Genomic DNA, 21823 nt, shown 5'->3' with positions numbered 1-21823 from the left:
GCCGGGATATCTGTTATGATCCTGGATGGCCAGCTAGTGGTGAGGGGAACTATGTCAGCTCGTGGGCTCTTCTGGTTGTGGGGAAGCCCAGGGAGACCAGGGGAAGGCAAGGCCCCCAGGTTGAGAGATGAGGGGTGGTTCGAGTCTGGTTTCAGCCCACCTTCGCCGTGTCCAGCCCTTGACAGCCATCAAAGCGCCTGGTCACCTGCAGCAGCCCTGTGCGGTCGGCGAGCGGCTGGGATTGTATGCCCAGGTAACATGCGAGGAAACGGAGGCTCAGTGAGGCGCGGCAAGCTTCTGACGGGACGCAGCTCCTTAGTACCACCGTGGGCACGGCAGCCGAAGCCCAAGCCTTCGCGGAACACACAGCCGCTAGGCTGAAAACGACAACTCCCAGAATGCTACTCGGAGAGGGGCAGGAACCGGAAGTGAAGTCGGAGGCGGGGTTTGGTAGGTTCCTCTGCTGCTGCGTGAGGTGACGGGTTCAGGTACGCCGGGGCCTCGTTGCCGGCAGGGGTGGGGGCTGGGGGTCCGGCCTGGGAGTGCCGCCTCGTTCGCGGGCGGGCCAGACGCCTGGGGAGCAGGCGCCCGCCCAGCAGTCGTGTGGCCTCATGTCCCCCACCTTGTTGGCGCTATTCCTTCCTGCTTCCCGTCGTACTCTCAGCTTATGGACCAGACTGGGCCTGCACGCGGGGTACACTCGAGATTGGGGTCAGGGTGTTCTAGTGCTGAAGGTGACAGAGGAGTGGAGCCGGCTTTGGTGGCTAAAACTTAGAATGAGGAGATGAGAGAAGCCTCCATCACTTAGCGCCCAGGGATATGCTCATCAGGTGGGACTTGGGTTAGAAAAAAGTTCTGAGGCCTCTGTCAACGCAGAGGTGGTGGAGTGGAGGATTTATTAATTCAGCAAGTCTTTATTGAGCGTCTGTTATGTACGAAGCTCGTTGCCAGGCACTGAGGATGTAGTGAACAAAGCAAACAGAACACTTGCTTACATTATAGGAAGGGGAAAGTTCAGACAAAAAAAATAAGTAAGAAGTGTGCCATGTTGGATAATGAAATTCTGAATGAAGTGAGGAAGGAAGTCATATAATTATCTAGGGGAAGAGGATTGAGGTAGAAAGACCAGCAAGTGCAAAGGCCCTAAGGTGGGAATACCCTTGGTATGTTTAAGGAACAGCAACAGCAGGTAGACCAGATATTGCAGAGAACAATGGATGATCATTAATGATCAATATAGGCCATTGTAAGTGTCCAGACAAATAATCAGTCAGCAATCTATAATAGGAATAGAAAAGAGTTTTATTCTGGCCACATTGAGGACTATAGCATGGGAGACACAGATTCAAGAAGCACTTGAATTGTGTTCCTTCAGGCTACAAAGCGGGGCAAGCTTATAAAGGCAAAAACTGCAAGGTTACAGTTAGTTAAATGAGTTATTTATCAAGAATTGTAATTGGAGCTGGCAAGAAGTAAGGGTGCTTATTAAGTAAGGATTGGTTGGGGTCTGAAATGGTTGCATAGTTACAAGGGGAGACCTTGAGACCGTAATATTGCAGCTGGCCGGTGTTGTTCTGAGTATGACTGATGGTGTCCTTGGGTGTGGTACAGTTCAGAGAAAATTCAAGTTCTCAGTGATGCAGACGTGCCTGAGACCAGATCTTCAATGGCCACCCAACCCCATTTTTGTACTCCTGAACTATAACTCCATTTTAATTTCAATGTCATCAACTTGAACAGGTATCTCACAGAGATATATTATGAATTACCAATAAGTTGCATGAAAAAAAGCTCAATATCATTAATAATCAAACAAATGCAAATTAAAACACAGTGAGGTTCCACTACACAAAAATGGTTAAAATTAAGAATCCTGACAACAGCAAATGTTGGGGATGATGCAGGCCATCTGGAACTCTCACAGACTGCTGACAGCAGTGTGAAATGTTAAATCACTCTGGGAAACTGATGGCAGTTTCTTACAAGTTAAATAGCACCCATCCTATGACCCAGCACTTCTGTTAGTACTTAGCCAACAGATATGAAAACATATGTCCACAAAAACGCTTGTATGAGAATTTCTTGGCCGCTTTATTCGTAAAAGCCACAAACTGGAAAAATCTCAAATGTCTATCAACAGGAGAATAAACAAATTGTGGTATATTCATGTGTGGAATACTGCTCAGCAATAAAAAGGAACAAACTACTGATACATGAAGCAATATATATGAATCTCAAAAACAAGTTGTGGGGCAAAATGTCAAGTTCAAAAGAGTACACACTGTTTGAGTCCATTTAAATAACATTTTATAAGCCACAGCTAATCTATGGTTATAGAAAAAAGAGCAATGATTGCGTTTGGAAAGCAGTGAGAATGGGATGGAGATTGACTTGGAAAGTGCAGAAGGAAGGGAACTTTCTGGAGTGATGGAAATGTTCTATATCTTGATGGGGTGTGGGTAATACAGGCCCTATGCACTTGTCAAAAACTCATTGAGCTGGTATATTCCCATCCCTCACTTCCCACACCTTCAAACCTTCCCCCACCATCCCTCCCGACACACAAACTTGTTGAGCTACACCCTTTAAAATCTTGGCATTTTATTGTGTATAAATTATACCTCAAAAGAATTTAAAGGTCAAGGTAACTAAGAGAAGAGCTAAAAATAAAAGGGGCTAACTAAAGTGATTTGAATTTTAGTGTTTCATAGGGAAAGTTGATGAATCAAGAAGTAATGATGAAAAAAGAAGTAATGATGTAAGCATATGATTTCAGGTTAAGGAGTAAATTACCAAAAGAACTAAAAACACCTGGTTAACAAGCGTTGCCCCCTAGAGGTGGAAGGGGTCAGAGAATTGATCATTACTTTTCTTACAACTAGGTCTTTTTACCATGTGCATGGATCATATTACATAGATTTACTTTTTCAAAGATACACTTTTCCTAATATGTAGGTAGCACACTAGGCTCAGAGGAGCAGCTGTGAGCAATGGTTATACCATTCTTTGTCTGTGACACTTAGCTGTAGACTAGAACACTTCTTAGTCATATCTTCCTCAAGGATTTTGAACACCACTTTGAAATTATTACATTAGTTAAGTGTGTTGTAACAATGGTTCTTCATATTTTTCTACCTCGGCACTTCTGATGGATATTAGCCGTTTCCACTATGACTGTGGCTTTCTGCTGCAGTGATACTGAGTCGGGGGAGGGAATATGTGCAACCTAGAATTCTTGATTGGTTTTGGGCCACTCTTTACCATAATTTTTGGCTAGCTCTAAACCTCCCAGGATGTTTCTAGTACAGGACTTTACATAGAGTAGGTGCTCAGTAAATATTTGCTAAAGGAATGGTTTTGAAAATAAACAGAAACATAATGGGATAGGTGGATTTTGCCATCTCTGTCTTGCCCTCAACTCATACGTGCATTTCAAAGAATACAGTAAATGAACTCATTATCTGTGTCACTGCAGCAGTGAATAATCATTGATTTCTTGGGGTTGTCAGGAGTTGTGGTTGTCTTCTAAGAAGTGAATTTGGCTTCCTTACTCCTGAAAGGTTTCTGTGCTGACTTATTTCTCTAGAAGACACACATGCTTTTCTCAGTTCAGTTAATCTGTTTTAGTATTTTACACACTTCTCTACTCCTTAAGTAACGCAGTAACCCTGTTTGTCATTTGGATATAGGGAAATACCTCTGCAAGTTCAATAATGTAATGTCTCACATAACTGTACCTTTTCCTAATCTGGGTGAAAAGGACAGAGGACTAAGCACATGGACTGGAAGTTAGAAGGGAGCGCTCAGGAAACAGAGTCACACGTGCTGCAGGAGCAAGAAGTCACCCTAGAGGACACAGGTGAAGATGGCATCTCTGAAAGCTTCCAGCTTCTACAGATTGACATGGAATGTGAGCATCGAGAAGAGATGACCCTGCCTACAAGCAATGCAGTGTGGCGCTCGGTGAGTGGAGTGGATTGTTTATGGTCACGGGCTTTGAGACGACGGAATGTCCCAGAGACCCCTGTTCTAAGGATAGATATTGGTAAAAAAAAGACTGGGAATGAGTTAAGTGTATTCCCAGGGATGAGTTTCCTGGTTTAAGGTTTCAGTTCCATTTGAGTCATAGAAAAAGTAAGTAAAATTAAGAGGAATTTTTGTACACCTCAGAAGGGTCAGGAAATCTCAACTCTGTCCCTAATAAATTTACTGTGACCTTGGGCATGTCACATCTCTTTTCTGGGGTTCTGCTTTCTCTAAACACAATCTAGTCCATTTTTGTTTTTAAGACTAATACCCTTTTTCTCTCCTAACTTTAATCTAAATTTAAAAAATAATTAAGTAACTATTTCTAATATTCATTTTCCTTTTTGGTGCTTATGAAGTTCTCAAACAATTTTGTTTTCTGGATAACATAAGAAAAATGTCCAAAGAAAACAGAGACACTGGGAAAAGATAGTTGCAGCAAAGAAGAGTAAGAGAAAACAAGAGAAAGAAAGAAGAAAAGCCAACCGTGTAGAAAATTCAGGTAACAATAAATCAGATTGCTGGTGTAATTATATTTATTTCTTAGCAAACCGGTATTTGCCTGTTCCTAGGAGAGTAGGGATAGTGTTTTTAAGTAAAACAAACATCTGGGAGATAGGACCTATTAGCCTATTTTGTTGGGAATCAAAGTATCAAAGAGAGCAACATTTGAGGCTGCCTTTCAAATATAAGCTGTCTAGTGCATGTATGTGTTTATAAGCCCAGAAGTAGAAAGAATGATACCAACAACAGCCAATGTTTATTCAGTACTGTGTGCTAGGTTCAGTGCTAAGAATTTTACATGGATTACCATAAGGGTAAGTGCTTTTATTATCCTCATTTTCTAGGTGAAGGGATTGAGGATCAACGAAATTAAATAACATGCCCAAGATCATATAGGTAATAAATGAACAAACTGAACTCTTCTTAGATCCAGCAGTGTGCTCCAGAGCACTCATTTCACCGTTCTGCTATACCTAAACTGCCTAATGAATGAATACCTTGCATGAGCTTCCAGTTTCTCTTCATATGCAAAAAGTACTCACCTGGCTGGGGAGATTTATTTCTTACTGAATAACATTTTTCAGTTTTTCCATGTTTATTCCTTTCTGATATTTCTACTCTAGGCATCTACCCCCAGCACAGCAAACGTTTTCTGAGATCCTTAACCAAGGAAAGACTTTTGGAAGCCAAACACTCAGGACCAAGACTCTGTATCGATTTGAGTATGACCCACCACATGTCTAAGAAGGTAAAACATCCACTGAACTCTGAATTCCTGCTCACATGAGGGAGGTCCAGGTGGGAACGGCTTTCACAAAGAACATGACCAGCTCCAGCTTCTGTGATTCTCTAGTAAACCAGCAAATGTGTTTAGTTTTCTACACATGGCTACTAAGTTCTGAGATGGCTGTTGTAAAGAATCAAGAAGAGAATAGACATGTAGTTTAGTTTAAAATTTTTTCCTTTATCTTCTGTTTTGAGCCCACTGCCTTTGCCTCTGTGCTTATGGTATCCCCAGTCTAGATGGAGCCTTTCAGGTTTAATTCTCCAGAGGTGAAATCTTTGGCCTTCTGCCAGGGAGAGGAATATTTGCCTGGTTGCATGTTGTGGGGAGATTACCTGGTGGGAGGTCTTTCTACAGTGTGTGTGTTTTTAAAAGCCGCCCATTTACCCTGTTGGTGAAGGAGGGATTTTTCACCCTATGATTCTGGGGATGGCTGAACACACAACACTCGACACTGGACAGATAAGATCGATAGCAGTTTATTGGTCACATATACTCAGCCCGAGGGGAGGATGACACTGGATATCATGCAGGGCCACATGGGATTGCACTCGGGAACAGAATGAACAACCAGGGGCCGTGGGGGGTAGGTTTTGTAGTATCAAGAAATTAGATTCCTACAGGAAGATGTGATTGGTTTGCTGGAATAATTCCATGGGCTGGCAGAGAATTGAAACCCACTACTCAGAGATAGCAGGAACCCTTTATCAAAGGAATCCCTTTGATTAAAAAATTAAAAAAATTGTTTAGCTAGTGAACCTTACCCATGGGAGCAGAATTGGGAGGGGAACTTGCAGTTAGGCCATTCAAGGCCTCTCATTTTCACCAGATATCAAAGCGGCACACAATATTGGGCCTTGATTTTAGGCCTTACACCACAAAAGAAATCTGTGTTTTCCAACGTCCCTGTTATACATGCTAGTGTTTGCATGTTTTTCAGAGAAATTAGGATCTGGGATTCTTCCATGGAACCTCTAATTATATCCCTCTGAAAAGGTCAACTAAGAATTTTCTAATGTTTATATTAATTGAGATATCAGATTAAATCAAATCCAAAGCTTTGTTTTTTTTCCTGCACTGAACCAAATCAGGCCAGATTGTGAAATTACCTTTCTATACGGGTGATGTCTCTAAATCAGGATGGAAAGTTAAAACTTCCAAACCTATGACAGCTCCTGAAGTTAGGGAGAAGGTGCCAAGTTTAACTGATGGAGTATAAAAATGTCTGCACAGTAATCTAGTCTCTTTTTAATAAACAGTAACCATCACATGGTAAGATTTTTTTTAATATATAAATTTATTTATTTTATTTATTTACTTTTGGCTGCATTGGGTCTTCGTTGCTGGGCACGGGCTTTCTCTAGTTGCAGCGAGCGGGGGCTACTCTTCATTGCAGTGCGCGGCTTCTCATTGCAGTGGCTTCTCTTGTTGCAGAGCATGGGCTCTAGGCATGGGATTCAGTAGTTGTGGCTCACAGGATCTAGAGTGCAGGCTCAGTAGTTGTGGCGCACGGGCTTAGTTGCTCCGCGGCATGTGGGATCTTCCCTGACCAGGGCTCGAACCCGTGTCCCCTGCATTGGCAGGTGGATTCGTAACCACTGTGCCACCAGGGAAACCCACATGGTAAGATTTTAGGTAAAAGCTAAAAGAAAAATTTTATATATACATATATGTATATATTTATATATACATATATATCAGCAGATCCAGAAGGAGAGAGAGGTCTTGGTTTTCTGGGCTAGTATCATTACCTTAACTTTCATCTATAAGGTGTGATACCATGGGATGTAACACACGTGCATACATGCATGTACTCACTCCTGGAGTAAAAGGGCCATTGAATTCATGAGCTTTCCCAGAGTAATATTCAGTGAACTTACTGAGTAACCATTTGTTGATAATGAATTTAGAAAGAGTGGGCATGTTCCTACCATAAGTTGTCCTTACTTCTTCGAAGGAATTAAGTAGACTGGCTGGACAGATCCGAAGGTTGTATGGTTCAAATAAAAAAGCTGACAGGCCATTTTGGATCTGCCTCACTGGATTCACCACAGACAGTCCCCTGTATGAAGAGTGTTTGAGGATGAATGATGGATTTTCTAGTTATCTGGTAAGCCTCATTTTGCATATTATTTAAATTGTCATGTGAAAAGTAGGTTGGAGGGGGTAATAGTAAATTTTTTTTACTTTTTCACATTTCAATGTAAAAAAAATATGTTTATGTGTATATGTTATATGTTTTCACTATTACAATCTTTAAAAATTTAGAACCTCTCATCAGTTCTTATGTTTTAAAATTTTCATCCTTCCACTGCATTGGCAAACTAATATTACCAGTATCTAGGGCTGTATTTTGTATCCAGTGTATTGTATGCTAGACTATGTACCAGGAATGTTTTAGGGACATGCCATGATTCCTTTCTTGTTCTTAGTAGTGCAGAATTAGGGAACATGAATTTTGGGGGAAAGAGAGAGAATCCTTATGGAAGTAATGTGGATTTAAGATGAGTTTTAGGGAGTACTAAGTTACTTCCAATACTTTCCCTAGGATCTCTTAAATGTAGTGATTGATATACAGGCAAGAATCCAGATCAGTGCCTAAGAAGTGCCACTAAAAGTGCCCTTGTGTGTTTGCATTATGTAGCTGAGACTGGGTAGTGTGGCCTTTTCCAGGGAGGTCCTCAGAGGCACCGAGTGTGAAAAGCGCCCTGTGTGGTGCTGCACAGTTAGTCATGGTTGCTGTTACCTTAAAGATCCCTCCTGTAACACAGCCATTCCCAGCTTTACTTTTCTGTACGTGTTTTATGATTCCTGTATGTGAGCCAAACAGATCCACCCTAAGAGCCGCGCAGTTCAGTCCCCTTGCTTTCCTGTCTTCATGCTTTTCTTAGGTGATTCCGTCCACTTTGAATACTTCTTCCTTTTGTATGTGTGTCAATCTCACCTCTTCAGAAACCCAGTTCCAGCATTCCCTTTGCTAGAACATTGTCCCTGGTGTTGTCATTCCCTCTCTGTAGTCCTGGGGCATGCTCCCTGTATGTCTCTTAGGGCCTCATACCACTTTCTGTCTCATTTTGTAGGGTCGAATGTCTGTACCTTTCTACTTCCGCTATCTAGCTGAGCACTTTCTGAGAACAGGTTGTCAGACATGTATCCTCTTGATGTACCTGGAGCCATGCCTGATAGAAACTACACGCCCTGTAACTAGTTGCTGCAGCGTGGGCTATGTCTTAACCTAGTTCACACTACATTGGATTGTTTACATTTTTCAGCTAGACATAACAGAAGAAGACTGCTTTAGTTTATTTCCTCTGGAAACCCTTGTGTACCTGACTCCTGACTCAGAACATGGTATGTACTTTACTGCATGCATTCATGTAGCACATTGCATCCAGCCCTTTATTTCATTATTCCCGGGGTCAGAGTTTGTTAAAGCCACCCAAGGTGTATCCAAGAGAAAAAGGAATGGACGTTAATTGCACACCTCTTATGGACAGAGACCTCACTGAATGCTTCATATTTGTCCTGCCATGTGCACACAGCTGCACAGATTTAGGGTCTCCTTCCTCAGCTGGAGCTTGTGAGTTACCTGGTAATCCTTGTGAGTTTTCCTTGTCACCTCCTCACATCGACCCTTCTCAGATTGATGTTAGATAAATATTTTTTTTCCCAGAAAATCATCTATTTTGCATAATTTTCAATTTTATTGTATTAAATTGATCTCAGTATTCTCTTCAATTTTACCTTCCTTTGACATTTTGCCTCCTTTCTGAATCCTAATGGTGTTGAGTCTGCATATCTTATTAGAGATGTCTAATTAATTGACATTTAATTGATCTTTTCAGGGAATTAGCAAATCTAATTAGCAAATCTACTATCTTTTTGTTTTCTATTTCATTAAATTTCTACTTTTATCATTAATAATTCTTTCCTTTTACAGTCTTTGGATTTAGAAATTATAAAACAGACTGACCTCAGTGGCCTTCATTTTTTCATTAGCTCTTGAAGATGTTGATCTAAACAGAGTTTACATCCTTGGTGGACTTGTGGACGAAAGCATTCAGAAGGTAGGTGTACATTTTAGGCCCGACAACTGCATTTTGAAAAGTGGCGCTTTCTTTTAGAGAAAGAAATCCTTGCCCTGTCGTAATCTTAGGCCAAAAGGCCTAAAAGCTCAGAAGCAATAGGAAGTAGGAGCCTATTCTGCCTAGGTTGGCCCTCTTACTTGCCAACTTCTCTCTCTTCTCATCAGCAATGTCAGCAACACTGACCTGACAGAATCCAGTCAGGGACTGGAATGGGAAGTATTTGGTAATTACATAAATAACCATTATTGAATTCCTTTCTTCTCTCCTGTCTTCGGTTCTGCAAGGATGACTCTGATCTTGACCAAGGAAGCTTTGACTCAGCATTCTTACCAGCTGTTTGTTCTTTGTGAAAGAGCAGTTTGTTCCTTCTTAGGCCATATTCCCTGTTGACAGAAGTCTTATCCCATAATCTCTACCTTAGTAGGACCGTCCAGATTTCTTTTGTTGAATTGGAATTTTATTGGAATAATTGGAGTTTTGAAATATGTTTCTCTTATACAAATATTTGTTGAGATAATTTTTTAATAGTAGCATATTGCATAGTTAATAAATAATGATATAATGGTTAAAATGTATAAAAAGGAGCACAGTGAAAAGTAAGTCTGCCTCTCATCCTTGTCACCCAGTATCCGCTGCATGAGGCAACCATGGTTTTCTTGTGTATCCCTCTTGATATAGTCTGTGATCACACAAGTATGTGTTTATGGGTATATTTTATATACATATACTTTTTAATATATGTGAGTGTATTTTTTCATGTATATATGAGATACATACACATATTTGACACAGATGATACTTAACTGAATTGCATTTATTCTAAAAAAGTCAGAGTTCCATGACTCCATAGTGATAATCTAAAAAATGGGCAGGAGGTGGGGGGAGGAGAGAGCTCTAAAGAATGCCAGCTAATAAATGAGAAATGCACAATAGAATTGAGAAATCATCATTTTGTCACTCTCAGAGTAATCATTGATTCAGGGAATTGACTGAACGAAAGGTTGTGAGGGAACTGACTATTCCAAGTGGTCTCAAAGTACCAGCCCACAAAAGTGTACCATTACAATAAAGTGATCTGGAGGTCACCATCTTAACAAATGATCAAACTTAGAATCACCAGTAGTGACATGTGCCTCCTGATGTGATGGAATCTCACCTGTGAAGTATTCTTATTAGAAAATGTTTAAACTGAATTTAATCATAAACAGATCCAGGATGTGCGACATTCTACAAGACACCTGGACCAGACTTTCAAAAAAGTCAATGTAGTGAAAACTGAAATAGTCATGGGGGCTATTGAAGGTTAAAAGAGATTAAAGAGACATAACAACCAAATACAGTCTTCCACAGCAGAGTGACATCCCCTTTTTTGAAGCAGACAATTCTAGAGGGCCAGTGAGCAGTGTATGATCTATAGATGTGCAAATTTAACACACTGTCCTCTTTTTATTTTCCACCAACATTTAAACTGAAAAATAACTGGCACAAAGATTTGTTTAGTTGTTACTTAAGAGTTTGGCTTCTTCACAGAAATATGCTAAGAACAAGATTTCTTCAAGGGGAGTCATTTTATCTTTAAATGTTCAGAGAACAGAAACTAGACTGTAAACTCCCTCAGGGCAGCATCCAAGTTTCCTACTAACTTTGAATTCTGTACTTCAGTTCAAAGTGATTATAAAGGAATAGACTTAAAACATAATCATAGCTCATATATGCAAAGGACTGTTATCCTTCAAAGAAGTCCTTTGAGTAGCTGTACCTTTATCCCATCTGAATTGCATCACTTAAAACATTTTTGGACGTTCTCTTTTGGAATTGTGTTTCATGTGAATCTGAGAGGCAGGTAGTCCAGTGTCAGAACAAAGAAGGTGCTAGGCCTGCTTCACACTGTTCCAATTGGTTAGACCATTCTCACGGTGGCCAGTCAATATGGGACAGTAAATGAAAAGACATTGACAAGCTAGAACAAGTTCAGAAGGGGTTGACCTGAATAATGAAGGGACTCAAAACTAAATCATAGTCAAGGAAAAGTCAACAGAACTGAGGCTGTCAGTCTGGAGACGAGAGGATTCATAGGGCATGATCCCTGCCTTCAGGTATCTGAATGGCTGTCTTGTGGAAGGGCCATTTTACTTGCGTGGTGTGACCCTGGGGGAACAGAGCTAGGACAGATGACTGGAAGTCTCAGGGAAAATAGAAAATTTGCCTCAACATCAAGAAGATTTCCTATTAACTGCTACTATCAAAATTGAAATGGGTTACCCTAGGATGCACGAACTCCCTGTCACAAGGGTTGTCCATTTAAAGCCAGAGGCCATCTGGGAGAAAGTTCATAGAGGATAGACAAACATTGGATGGGTGGTTGGAGTGGAATAGTTAACTACCGAGTTCCCTTCCAAACCTAAGTATGCTAATTTTCTCAGTAATCTAAACCTTTAATCCTGAAATTACAAATAGGTAGAGGACCTTCCCAGAGCTTCTTACAAGGTAGTGAGTATAATTTAAACTTCAGTCCATGACTCAGGGACATCTTTAAAGGGACATTAGTTACTGTACTCTGACGCTAAATGGCCTCAGGTTGTTGGATTTTTTGAGTTCTGCCTTCTTTTTGTAGTTTTCAGAGCCTTTCCTTTTCATTGGGCTATATGCTCTCATACCTTAACGCTGTCTTGTTGCTGGTGGTATACCTGACTCGAATCCTGTCTCCCTTATTTCTGATCTGCTGCTACCAATTGGCAATGACTGAAAACTCCAGATGTCCAGAATTGGGTCTTACTGAGTTAGGGCTAGGAGTGTTCTCCTCTCATTGATTAGACGGCTTGGATTTTTGGATGCAGATTGTGGCTGCAGATGTGCCTCTTTTTACTTATTTCCTTCTTGGTTGTAAGTAGCAGTGAGTGGAAGCCAGCAGATAAATGAATCCCAAATAAGTGAGGTGTTGCTGCACAAGCCATTTTTCCTTATCTACAGTTTCTTCCATTCTACCATAGGCTACTTAATTTTAATACACTTATCATTTAATTATGATTACAGATGGAAATTGGGGTGGTGGTACATGAGGATTCTTACAGTTTGCTCTGCATATTACAATGAGACTATCCTTGTGTATTATTTTTATAAGAAAAATATTTGTGATTTACAGAAGGTGACATTTCAAAAGGCCCAAGAACACTCTGTCAAGACCGCTCGCTTACCAATCCAGGAATACATGGTCAGACGCCAGAATGGGAAAAACTATCATTCAGAGATACTGGCCATCAATCAAGGTACTGCTCACATGGCCCATGCTTAATGTGTATTAGTTCTGCTGCTGCTTCTTTGCATTGTGTTTCAGTATAAACGGCCCTTGAAGCAGTCTCCCCTGTGACTGATGTGCTTGGACTTTATTGTATGTACTTTGTGACATGTATTCTGGCCTCTCAGAAGCAGTTTTCATTTTCTTCCTGGTTCCCAACTATGTTAAAGATAGTTGAAATTGTTCCCTTGTCCTAGAATGCCGTGCCTTCAATCTATCATTGAACAGTGAATTCCTGTTTGTCCTTCAGGATTCAGTTCACAGGCATCTTGGCTGCTCCCCTCCACATCCCAGGCCATGTCAGGGCCTGTTTTGTTCCAACTGTACTGTGTTCCTCTCTGTTGCAGCATTGTCCATTCACAGGCCTGTATCTCTCAGTGTAGGCTGAGGTCCTTGTAGGCAAGCAGGGCCTGTGTCTTTGCCTCTGTCTCCCCAGGATCTAGTACCATGTGTGGTAGAGTAAGTTTGTTGAATGAAATATTCCAGAACACTTTTTTCCTCATTAGTCATTTACTAGTTCTTTTTCTTCTGTGTGGTCACTATATTTTCTGTTTACCTTTCTAACAGTGTTTGATATCCTGTCCACTTACTTTGAGACTCAAAACTGGCCTGAAGCATTGAAGAAAGGAGTTTCTTCCAGAAAAGGCTATACTCTTCAGAACTCAGTGGAATGATGGACAGCCTAAGATTGCAGCTGCAGGAGGCGAAGTTGCTGGAGTTGCCTTGACCAAAGAACAGATCAGAGGATGGTGGTGGTACTCATTTGCCTTTACTTGACATCTTGGCTCTTCACTGGGATAGGAGTTACTAACAGGGACCATATTTTATGCTCTTTTGTATCTCCCATAGTGCCTGGCTCACAGGAAGTGCCCAGATATATGTTGACTAACTAAAAAGTTTACATAATAATGAATTAGCCCTAAAACTACATGGCTTTGGATGTGTTAATTCATCTTCTGTACATCTATTTGTGAAATACCTACTCTTTAGAGATAGCTTAAATAATCAAGTAAGTATTACTCTATTGAGTCTAATTTTCACTACACGGGCATCATAAAGTTGTATGACTTTCTCCAGCCATCTCGATCATGCTGATTTTCCCCAACTCAAGTAATATGTTGTACATAGGCTTTGCAAGATCAGCCTTTCCTTACCTAACCCTGCTTTAAGCCCCCCATAGCACTTTTTTCCATCTATGGCTCCTACTCTGTCTCTCCTATTCTGAGTATGAGCGTGGAGGGCTTCTCTCTTCTGAACAAGTAGCCTCCTAACAATTTGTGGGAGTATCTTTGTATCCTTCTGAGCCTTGTACAAACTAGATTCTTCATATATACTTGTGATTAACAGGTCAAAATGAAAAGCAAAAACACAGTATTGATAAGTCTAACTTGAAAAGAGCCAGAAAATACATTGCATCTGACACAAGCATGTTAGGTAACCTAAATCTCAGTGATCTTTTCTCATGTCCTAGTCAGGTAGAGTTGCTTCAGTTACTCTGGCCAGTTTGGGTTAGTAAACTTGATAACTAAGCTGCTAGCAAATTCAGAAAATGTATTCTATATCTCAGAAGAGCCAAAAGGTTACTTCTCTGCTCTGTCCCCTCCCCTTCACAATTTATTCCCTCCAGAGCTATGATCACTTGTTAAATTATATCAGTTTACTACTTAAAAATGGCCCAGTCTTCAGGAAACATCTTTAGGAATACATAATGCTGCTTGGTCTTTATCAACATATTGAATGAGTTCTATAATCTCTGTCATCCAATAGGGACCTCCTATAGATAGGCTTCAGGGTCTGTAACTCTTATCATATATATTCTCAGGGAGGTCTCTGACCCCAGAACCACTGACCTGGATCATCTGTCAGGCTTCATTTTCACCTTTAAAGGCTTTGCTTAAAATGCAAATTTCCTCTCCAACTCCATCACAAACCTCTACTATTTTTTCAAAACCCAGGCAGGTAGTCTTTTGTTTGGCTTCCTGGAAATGATCCTAACAAAGTTAAGATTTGGCTAGACTTGGAATCAGAGATCCTAATCATTGTATTATCTACAGAACAACAAAAAACTAGACATGTCCAAAATATCCTATAACATGAAAATGAAATATTATACTATTGAATTTTTAATAGCAATCGTGAAAGAAATATATTAAATGTTGTTTGAAGCAAAGTATGTAACAAAGTAGTATATAAAGTATAATCCTGTAGTTCTAATTTGAAAAATATACATTCATAAATAGTAGTTGAGAATGTAGGCCAAGTTAAAGTCTGTGCCTCAGTTTCTTCAACTGGGAGGTTAAGTGTCTTTGCAGTTACTAAGAATAAATGAATTAATCCATGCAGAACACTTTTGGAACAATACTTGATACGTGGTAATAAGCACACGGTAATTGTTAGCTGTTACATACTCACCCATTAAACAACAGGATTACAGGTGGTTTTTGTTTGCTTTATATTTTCTATGTAGTTTACATTTTCTTTGGTGAACATGTTTTACTATCATCAGAAAATAACTGTTATTTTAATGCTCACTTCCAGTTTATTATAGAAGCTGCACTCTAGCAAAACTAAGGGAGTGAACATCAAATAAACCATAATAGTAACTTTTTGTAAACTTTATTGTAAAAAACAAAAAACTACATCATTACTTTATAATGATTTGTCTCACCCACAAGAACATGAGTGGCAGCCAGTAACTTTTTAATAAAAATATTTTATTTAGGACGCTAATTAATAAGACATCTTGTCTTCTGAAGATTTAATGGGGAGAGGTTCACCTGAGAAACATTCCCCCCAGGAAAACCCAGAGTCTCTTGGCTCAACTGACCCATAAAAAAGCCCACATAGATCAACTTTCTGCCAATCTGGAGAAGATTTGTTTTCTTTGATCTGCTGTCATGTGTTCACAAGCTTCTAAAATGTTTGCCAAAATCAAAGTCTGCTGAATGGTTTTTGCCTTAACCCATATTCTTCCATTCATTCCAAATACTATCTCCAGTGGGTAGAGTTTTCCCACTTCTTGTAGGATTTCACAGTCTGGAGCTAGCAGCCTGGTGAGGAAGAAAAAGAAAATGAAACTTAATAAAGCGGCAGGGTGTGACCTGACTTTCCTTTAGAAGTCTTCTTTTCTGAGCAGTTCTCCACAGTTATTCAGAGCTCCACCAACATCATCCCAAGAACAAGCCACATGACAACGTTTGCTGCCCTCTATCTTCCAAGAAGCTTACCACAGGTCACAACGGTGGACTATCCTCTACAAAGAAATCAAACTCCCTATGTCACCTTTACAAAAAATGTATAAAGTTCTTCTTCCACATTGTCAGAACACCTTAATTCTGGACTTTCAAACTGTAGCTTTTTTATTGTCTATGGTGCTAAGAGAACACTTTAACCTTATTTTCCTGACCATGTAAGTTATTCCTTGTTACTAAATTCAATACTTGGAGAGGAGTGTTGACTCTTTCAAAACACAAAGGTGCTGCTTGGTTAATAACATACTTCTTTAATGTCTTGAACTAATTCTGCAAATCTGCAGAATAAGTAGCAAAGAGATATGCAAGATAGCTCTGAACCTCACTGGCTCTAGGAGTAAAGCCCTTTAATAGGGCATAGCTTTGGGTAGGTAAAGGTCTAAACTTAACAAAGAGAATCTGCTTCTGGGAACTATTAAATCTACCAGGACAGAAAAGCAGGAGCTTTCTGTGAATGTCTGTATAAGCTTGAGGATCATGTCAGCCTAGCTTCATTTGGCTTCCATTATAAGAGAAATTTGATGATTTTGTACAGTAGTAAATTGCACCTGTATACAAGTGACTAAGAAGTGGGGGAAGGCCAGTTTTCACATTTGGTCTGAGTATATCAGCTATAAGGAACAACCAACCTTCCAGCAGAGAAATCCAGACTCCATATCAACACAGAAAGTATAATGCCAAATACATCCAAATGTGATGTATTCACATTGAGAGGATGGGACTAAATGCATGAGTTTATTACTGTGCTAAAATGGATACTGGTTTTTAACTTTGAGGAGCTATAGCCATTGTTATGAAGAACCTAAATCCCACAGATAAGTCAGCTTTCTAAGAACGTATAATACAAAAGACAACAGGCAAGCCAGAAGGCATCAGGACTTACCTTCTAATTAAGCCCAAAGTCACTTTAAAAAGCAGACCATCCTGTCCAATCACACCCATTCCACAGGCTCGTCCACAGCTGTCAATACAGACCATCTCTGGTTCCATATCTTTATTAGCAACCACAAACTGGCCATAGATGAGATCTCCAACCTACAATGATAATTAAAAAACAGTTCATTTCCTCTCAGCAAACCATGCTATAGGTGTTGCTGTTGGTTCTTTTCCATAGGCAGCAATGCCAGCCACCTGCAGTTCTGTGGCTAAATGACTGACTACGCTCCAGGATTCTCACAGTCACTCTGGAGTTGTGCCTTAAAAGAAGGCAAAATTAACGCATGTACCCCCACCCTTCCCCCACCAGAAAAATCCCCAGACTGGGAGCCATCTCAAAGCCAGAGAACAGGACTTACCTGGTGGCACAGTGGTTAAGAATCTTCCTGCCAATGCAGGGGACATGGGTTCGAGCCCTGGGCCAGGAAGATCCCACATGCCGCGGAGCAACTAAGCCCATGTGCTACAACTACTGAGCCTACGCTCTAGAGCCTACAAGCCACAACTACTGAGCCTGCGCTCTAGAGCCCCTGCACCACAACTATTGAAGCCCACGTGCCTAGAGCCCGTGCTCCGCAACAAGAGAAGCCACCGCAATGAGAAGCCCGCAATGCGCAATGAAGAGTAGCCCCCGCTCGCCGCAACTAGAGAAAGCCCGTGTGCAGCAACGAAGACCCAACATAGCCAAAAATAAATATAAATAAATAAATTAAAAAAAATTTTTACTTTAAAAACCTCAAAGAGTTGAACTTCAAAATGACAAAACTAAGGAAATGGGAGAGTAAACTTGTTCTGTTAAGTACCTAGTATTGTTAGTTCCTCAAGAAACTAGAGGAACAAAACATTCTCTGCCTTTAGAAGCATTTGGTTTCGGAGGGCAGTAGGGATGTACATATAAACAAACTTCATTCAAGGCTGAATCTAGTAAATAAGAAAAGTGACTGAAAATTAGGGATGTTTTTATGGAGGTGGTGGTGCTCAGCCTGGGTCTTGAAAGACAAGCATGTATTCCACAGGCTAAGAAGGGGAAAGAGTAATCCAAGCAGAGGGAACAGCATGAGCAAAGGTACAAGGGCAGGAAATTATGAATTCAATAGTGCTCTTAAATAGTTTGGTGTGGTTCAGGCAGTGCCACATGGAGGATATAATTACGGATGAGGGAAGACCTCTGGAGCATAATGCCAAGGAAACATGTAGACTCTGAAGAACTTTTTTTTTTTTTTTTTGAGAAAGGGGTGTGTGAGGCTGTCAGCTCTTAAAGGGAGGGGCAAAAGTGTACAGGCAGGCTTTACTAAGGAGGTCAGTGACTAAATCCAATCAAGGGATAGCTAAGGCCTGAACTTGCAAAGTGGAAATAAAGGGGTGGATGTGGAAGATCAGAGAGGCTCAAAAAAGGATCAGTAAGATAAAGCAACTAAAGACACAAGAGAGGTGAGGGAGAAAGGGCAAAGAAACCACCAAATTTCTGGCTTGCTTGGATGGACAGGAAGAGTATGGCCATGCTACCTGAACAGCCCAAACTGAAAACTTGAGGTAACAAGACTGCTCCTCTGTCAGCTGCAAAAAGGGATTGTTGGGAAACAGTGATGTGACTGAAGCTGTGAAATGCCAGTCCTGGGACACACATCCAAGATAGATGGATGGCTGATATGGCAATTTCCACCACTCTTCTTCCTCTCTGAGCCTATGGCTTACTTCCTTGTCTGATGTATATGGACATAACAAAAAAAAGAGAGAACACATATAACCTTCCAACTCAGTAGAGATGAAAACATCCAACAACATAGCAAATGTAAAATAAGTATGTGGTTCCGGTCCCAGAGCTGGAGCATCTGAAGGAACTCTTGAAGCCTGGAGTGATTACACAGATCCTCCGAGATCGTCCTATACAACTAGGGAAACAGGATCATTCCGGTAGCCTTCTGGATATTTGAGTGTTTAGGGGACGGATATTTCTCTTACTTTTGAAACCAAAGGTCCTGTCATTACCTGCACATTTGGTCTGTTTCTTTTAGTTGCACCTTCAAATGCCAAGTAAGACAAAGAAGCTGGCTCACTCCCTCCAACATCCACTTTGAATATATCTCCAGACTTAGCTGTCACTATGCCAATCACATGGTCTCCTTTCACTGGGACATACTACAAAAGGAAACAGAATGAGAGCACAACCACAAATGACAATCATTTTTAAGACATCTTCACCAAGTCCTTAGTGGTTACTTTATGTTTGTCATTGTAAATATTTAGAAAATATTTTGAAATCCATGTTTACAAATCAATAAAAATCTTACAACAAACCTGATGATGTCACTTTCAGTAAAAGGAAAACAATCACATGATAAACTCTCGGGTTTCCAGCTTCTAACAGTCTGTTCATTTAAGTCACTATCCCTTACCTCTTCTGTATTCTTATCAGAAACTCCCTAGCTTCTGTTTGCATATGAGTCCAGTGACACAGGGGGTCCTTACAACCAAGGAAGGCCATTCCATTGTCAGACAATATTTTCCTTTGTGAAAGTTCTTATTTATTCTAAGAGAAATTGAGCTCCCTGTGACATCTATTCATTAAGCCTGGCTCTTTGGGACCCCGAAAGACAAGTCTGCTGCTCCCTGGCCTATGGGGTTTTGAAGACAATAACCATGTCTCACAGCCCTTATCCCCTTACATGCCAAGATTCCCAGACTCCTTTCTCTCCTGGTCGCCCGTCTCGGGCCACGTTCCAGCTGTTCACGGTCCCTCTAAAGGAGATGCAGAGGTAAGCACAGGACTACGGTGGCTCTTGGCTAGCCTTTAACAGAGGAGGGCTCCAGGGCCCCTTCCGTGCTTCATCCGAAGAAGAGTATTCCCAGCCCTCTCCCAGCCGTACAACCCCTCCGGAGTCCCAGCTCACCCGCTTCTGCTGCGAGTCCACCCAGTAAACGCCACCGCCGCTGCCACTGCCGGGCTCCTTGTGACGGAGGCGGCCGCACTTGGTGACCAGCAGCCGGTCGCCGCAGCGCCGCAAGCCCGGGCCGCACACCACGCGCCCCCGGGAGCGCGCCCCGGCGTTCAGGCGCAGCGGTCGCTCCCCTGCACCTCCTGGGCCTTCTCCGTCCTCCTGCTCAGGCAATAGCAGCTCCTCACCCGGGAGCACCACCTGCTCTAGCACCGCACGCGCCGCCCGAGCCCTGTAGCCCGCCAGGGATTCCGCAACGACAGCCGCCGCCTCAGCCATAGCGGGCGTTCCCACACAGTTTCCGGTTTCCGGCTCCGCGTCCAATCGCCAGCCCGCCCCAGGCTTTCCGTTTCCGGCAGCACAGGTCTGTGGGACTTGAACCTGTTTGTGAAGCCGGATAGTTTTGGGCCGGCGGGTTCCCTCAAGGTGGCCATGATTGTGTCTCTAGCCGACCGCCTGTCTTGCAGTCTGTACGCAGGTCCGCAGGAGAAACGCGCAGCTTGAGTCAGTCGCGGAGCCCCCACTTCCGGTGTCTCGGATCGCACAGTGGGATACAAGACGCCGCCACTTTTCTTTCCGTGGGAACCTTGGGAAGGTAGCAGAGGGCCTTCAGTAGTTGGCTCTCTCTTCTGACTCCGGCCTCAGAAGGACTGCTGACCTTTTGCCAGGAAAAGTATTTTCTTTTTCAGTGGGAAACTTGTATCTATCCACATTGTGGAAGACACAGAGAAGAATCAAAAGAAAATGAAACGTGTTAGTCTTGCTGCGCCGTTTGTCTCCCTTGCTAGGCTGTCAGCTAGTTCTCATTCTTGGTAGCGCAGGTTCTGGCACGAAATAGATAATACCTGGTGAATGAATGAATGTTAACATTTTGATGTGCGTTTCTCCCTAGGCTTTTTTTTTCCCCCCCGCAAATATATACATATTACATGCATATTTCCACATAATTGAGCTACCCCTACATGGCCTGGGAAAATCAGTAACTGCAGTTAAATCCTTGCTGCTGCTGTCCCTGGAGCACGCTTTAGTTGCCTATGTGAGAAGCAGCTGAATTGCAAATCAATAGCACGTCAGGTCTGCCCTTCTGAGTTTCAGGGTTCTCACTTGAAATAACAGTTTCATCTGTCAACTGGCATCTCCAATTAGCACTCAGTCAGATAATCCAGTAGGAGTCGGAGCTCCTGGGCACTGGAAGGGCTTGGCTCAGACCGATGGCTTTTAGCTGTCCTCCATTTCTTCTGCCCATCTCTGAGGTATCTGCTTCCAACCTTAATTTTTAGATTTTTAGGATGTTTAAGACAGACGATCTCTAACATACCCTCGAAATTCTGTAAGATGCTGCTGAGCCAACTGAATAAGATAATAGAGGCCAACTGAAGTGTAACTGTTGTTTTGCAGTCAGATTATCGCAGGAGCTGTTCTTGGTCGGTTACCTTTGCAGAAGGGATGGCATAGATTCTTTTTCTCTCCTCCCCACTCCAACCCAGTTCCAGAGGGTCTGGATCCAGCAGGTATTCGGTGACCAAGACTACCTTGATCGCGGCTGACCCAAGGCCATGCCTGTATGGTACTCAATGACGTCGGGTCTGGGCCAGAGTGAGAGGTCAGGAAATGGTCCCTGGATTGTCCCTCAGGCACCCCCACGTCAATAGAGGAGTCTCTGTCAGAAACTCGGCCCAAACCTGGCTGAGGAGGCCTATCAAGGGCACTTCTGTGTGGGCGGCACGTGGGCATCCGTCTGGCTCATTCCCAAGTCCACAGATGAAATCAGAGGCCTGGAGAAGAGTAGTCACCTGAGCCCTGAAGCTCAGGCCTGGAGGGTTTGGGTTGAAAGCATCTCGCAGGCGGTGCCCTACGCGGCGGGCCCAGAGTGCTGGGCACTTGGGAAGGCCACGTGGCCTTCACGCCGCGTGCCGCCGTGTCAGTGCTTTGCCGCCTTGGAGTCGTGCGGCCGATGGTGAGTGAGCGCACATGGCCGAGGCCAGGGTGGCGGGCAGGCCCAG

The 21823-nt window shown here is 42.2% G+C and overlaps 2 protein-coding genes and 1 long non-coding RNA gene across 5 annotated transcripts in view; 2 read left to right on the top strand and 1 right to left on the bottom strand.

The window, feature by feature from the left end:
- Positions 1-424: 424 nt before the first annotated feature.
- On the top strand, positions 425-13625 carry TRMT10B (tRNA methyltransferase 10B). The gene is made up of 9 exons (XM_082468765.1): positions 425-488; positions 3761-3963; positions 4420-4528; positions 5154-5278; positions 7272-7424; positions 8587-8665; positions 9314-9381; positions 12545-12668; positions 13265-13625. The coding sequence occupies exons 2-9, from the start codon at positions 3778-3780 to the stop codon at positions 13369-13371; spliced, it is 951 nt and encodes a 316-aa protein (XP_082324891.1). The 5' UTR covers positions 425-488; positions 3761-3777; the 3' UTR covers positions 13372-13625.
- Positions 13626-15390: 1765 nt separating this feature from the next.
- On the bottom strand, positions 15391-20137 carry EXOSC3 (exosome component 3). Of its 2 annotated transcripts, XM_082468773.1 has the most exons (4): positions 19776-20136; positions 18874-19023; positions 16832-16983; positions 15391-15747 (listed from the first exon to the last, which is right to left on the bottom strand). In XM_082468773.1, exons 1-4 carry the CDS (start codon positions 20097-20099, stop codon positions 15546-15548), a joined length of 828 nt encoding a protein of 275 aa, XP_082324899.1. In that variant the 5' UTR covers positions 20100-20136; the 3' UTR covers positions 15391-15545. The 2 variants fall into 2 exon arrangements, with proteins under 2 accessions (XP_082324899.1, XP_082324900.1); XM_082468774.1 differs by lacking the exon at positions 18874-19023 and having other exon boundaries at positions 19776-20137.
- Positions 20121-21823, top strand: part of LOC309663979 — a 141282-nt gene continuing 139579 nt past the window's right edge. The window contains exon 1 of one of the 2 annotated variants that reach the window (XR_014265535.1): positions 20121-21777. This is a non-coding gene — a long non-coding RNA (uncharacterized lncRNA). The remainder of the gene's footprint in view (positions 21778-21823) is intronic. The other variant, XR_014265536.1, reaches the window with a different exon arrangement.

The sequence above is a fragment of the Balaenoptera physalus genome, assembly GCF_965194825.1.
Source record: "Balaenoptera physalus genome assembly, chromosome: 7".
Taxonomy (NCBI): Eukaryota; Metazoa; Chordata; class Mammalia; order Artiodactyla; family Balaenopteridae; genus Balaenoptera; species Balaenoptera physalus.
Note: the sequence above shows the minus strand (reverse complement) of the source record. Positions and strands in the feature narration are given on the sequence as shown.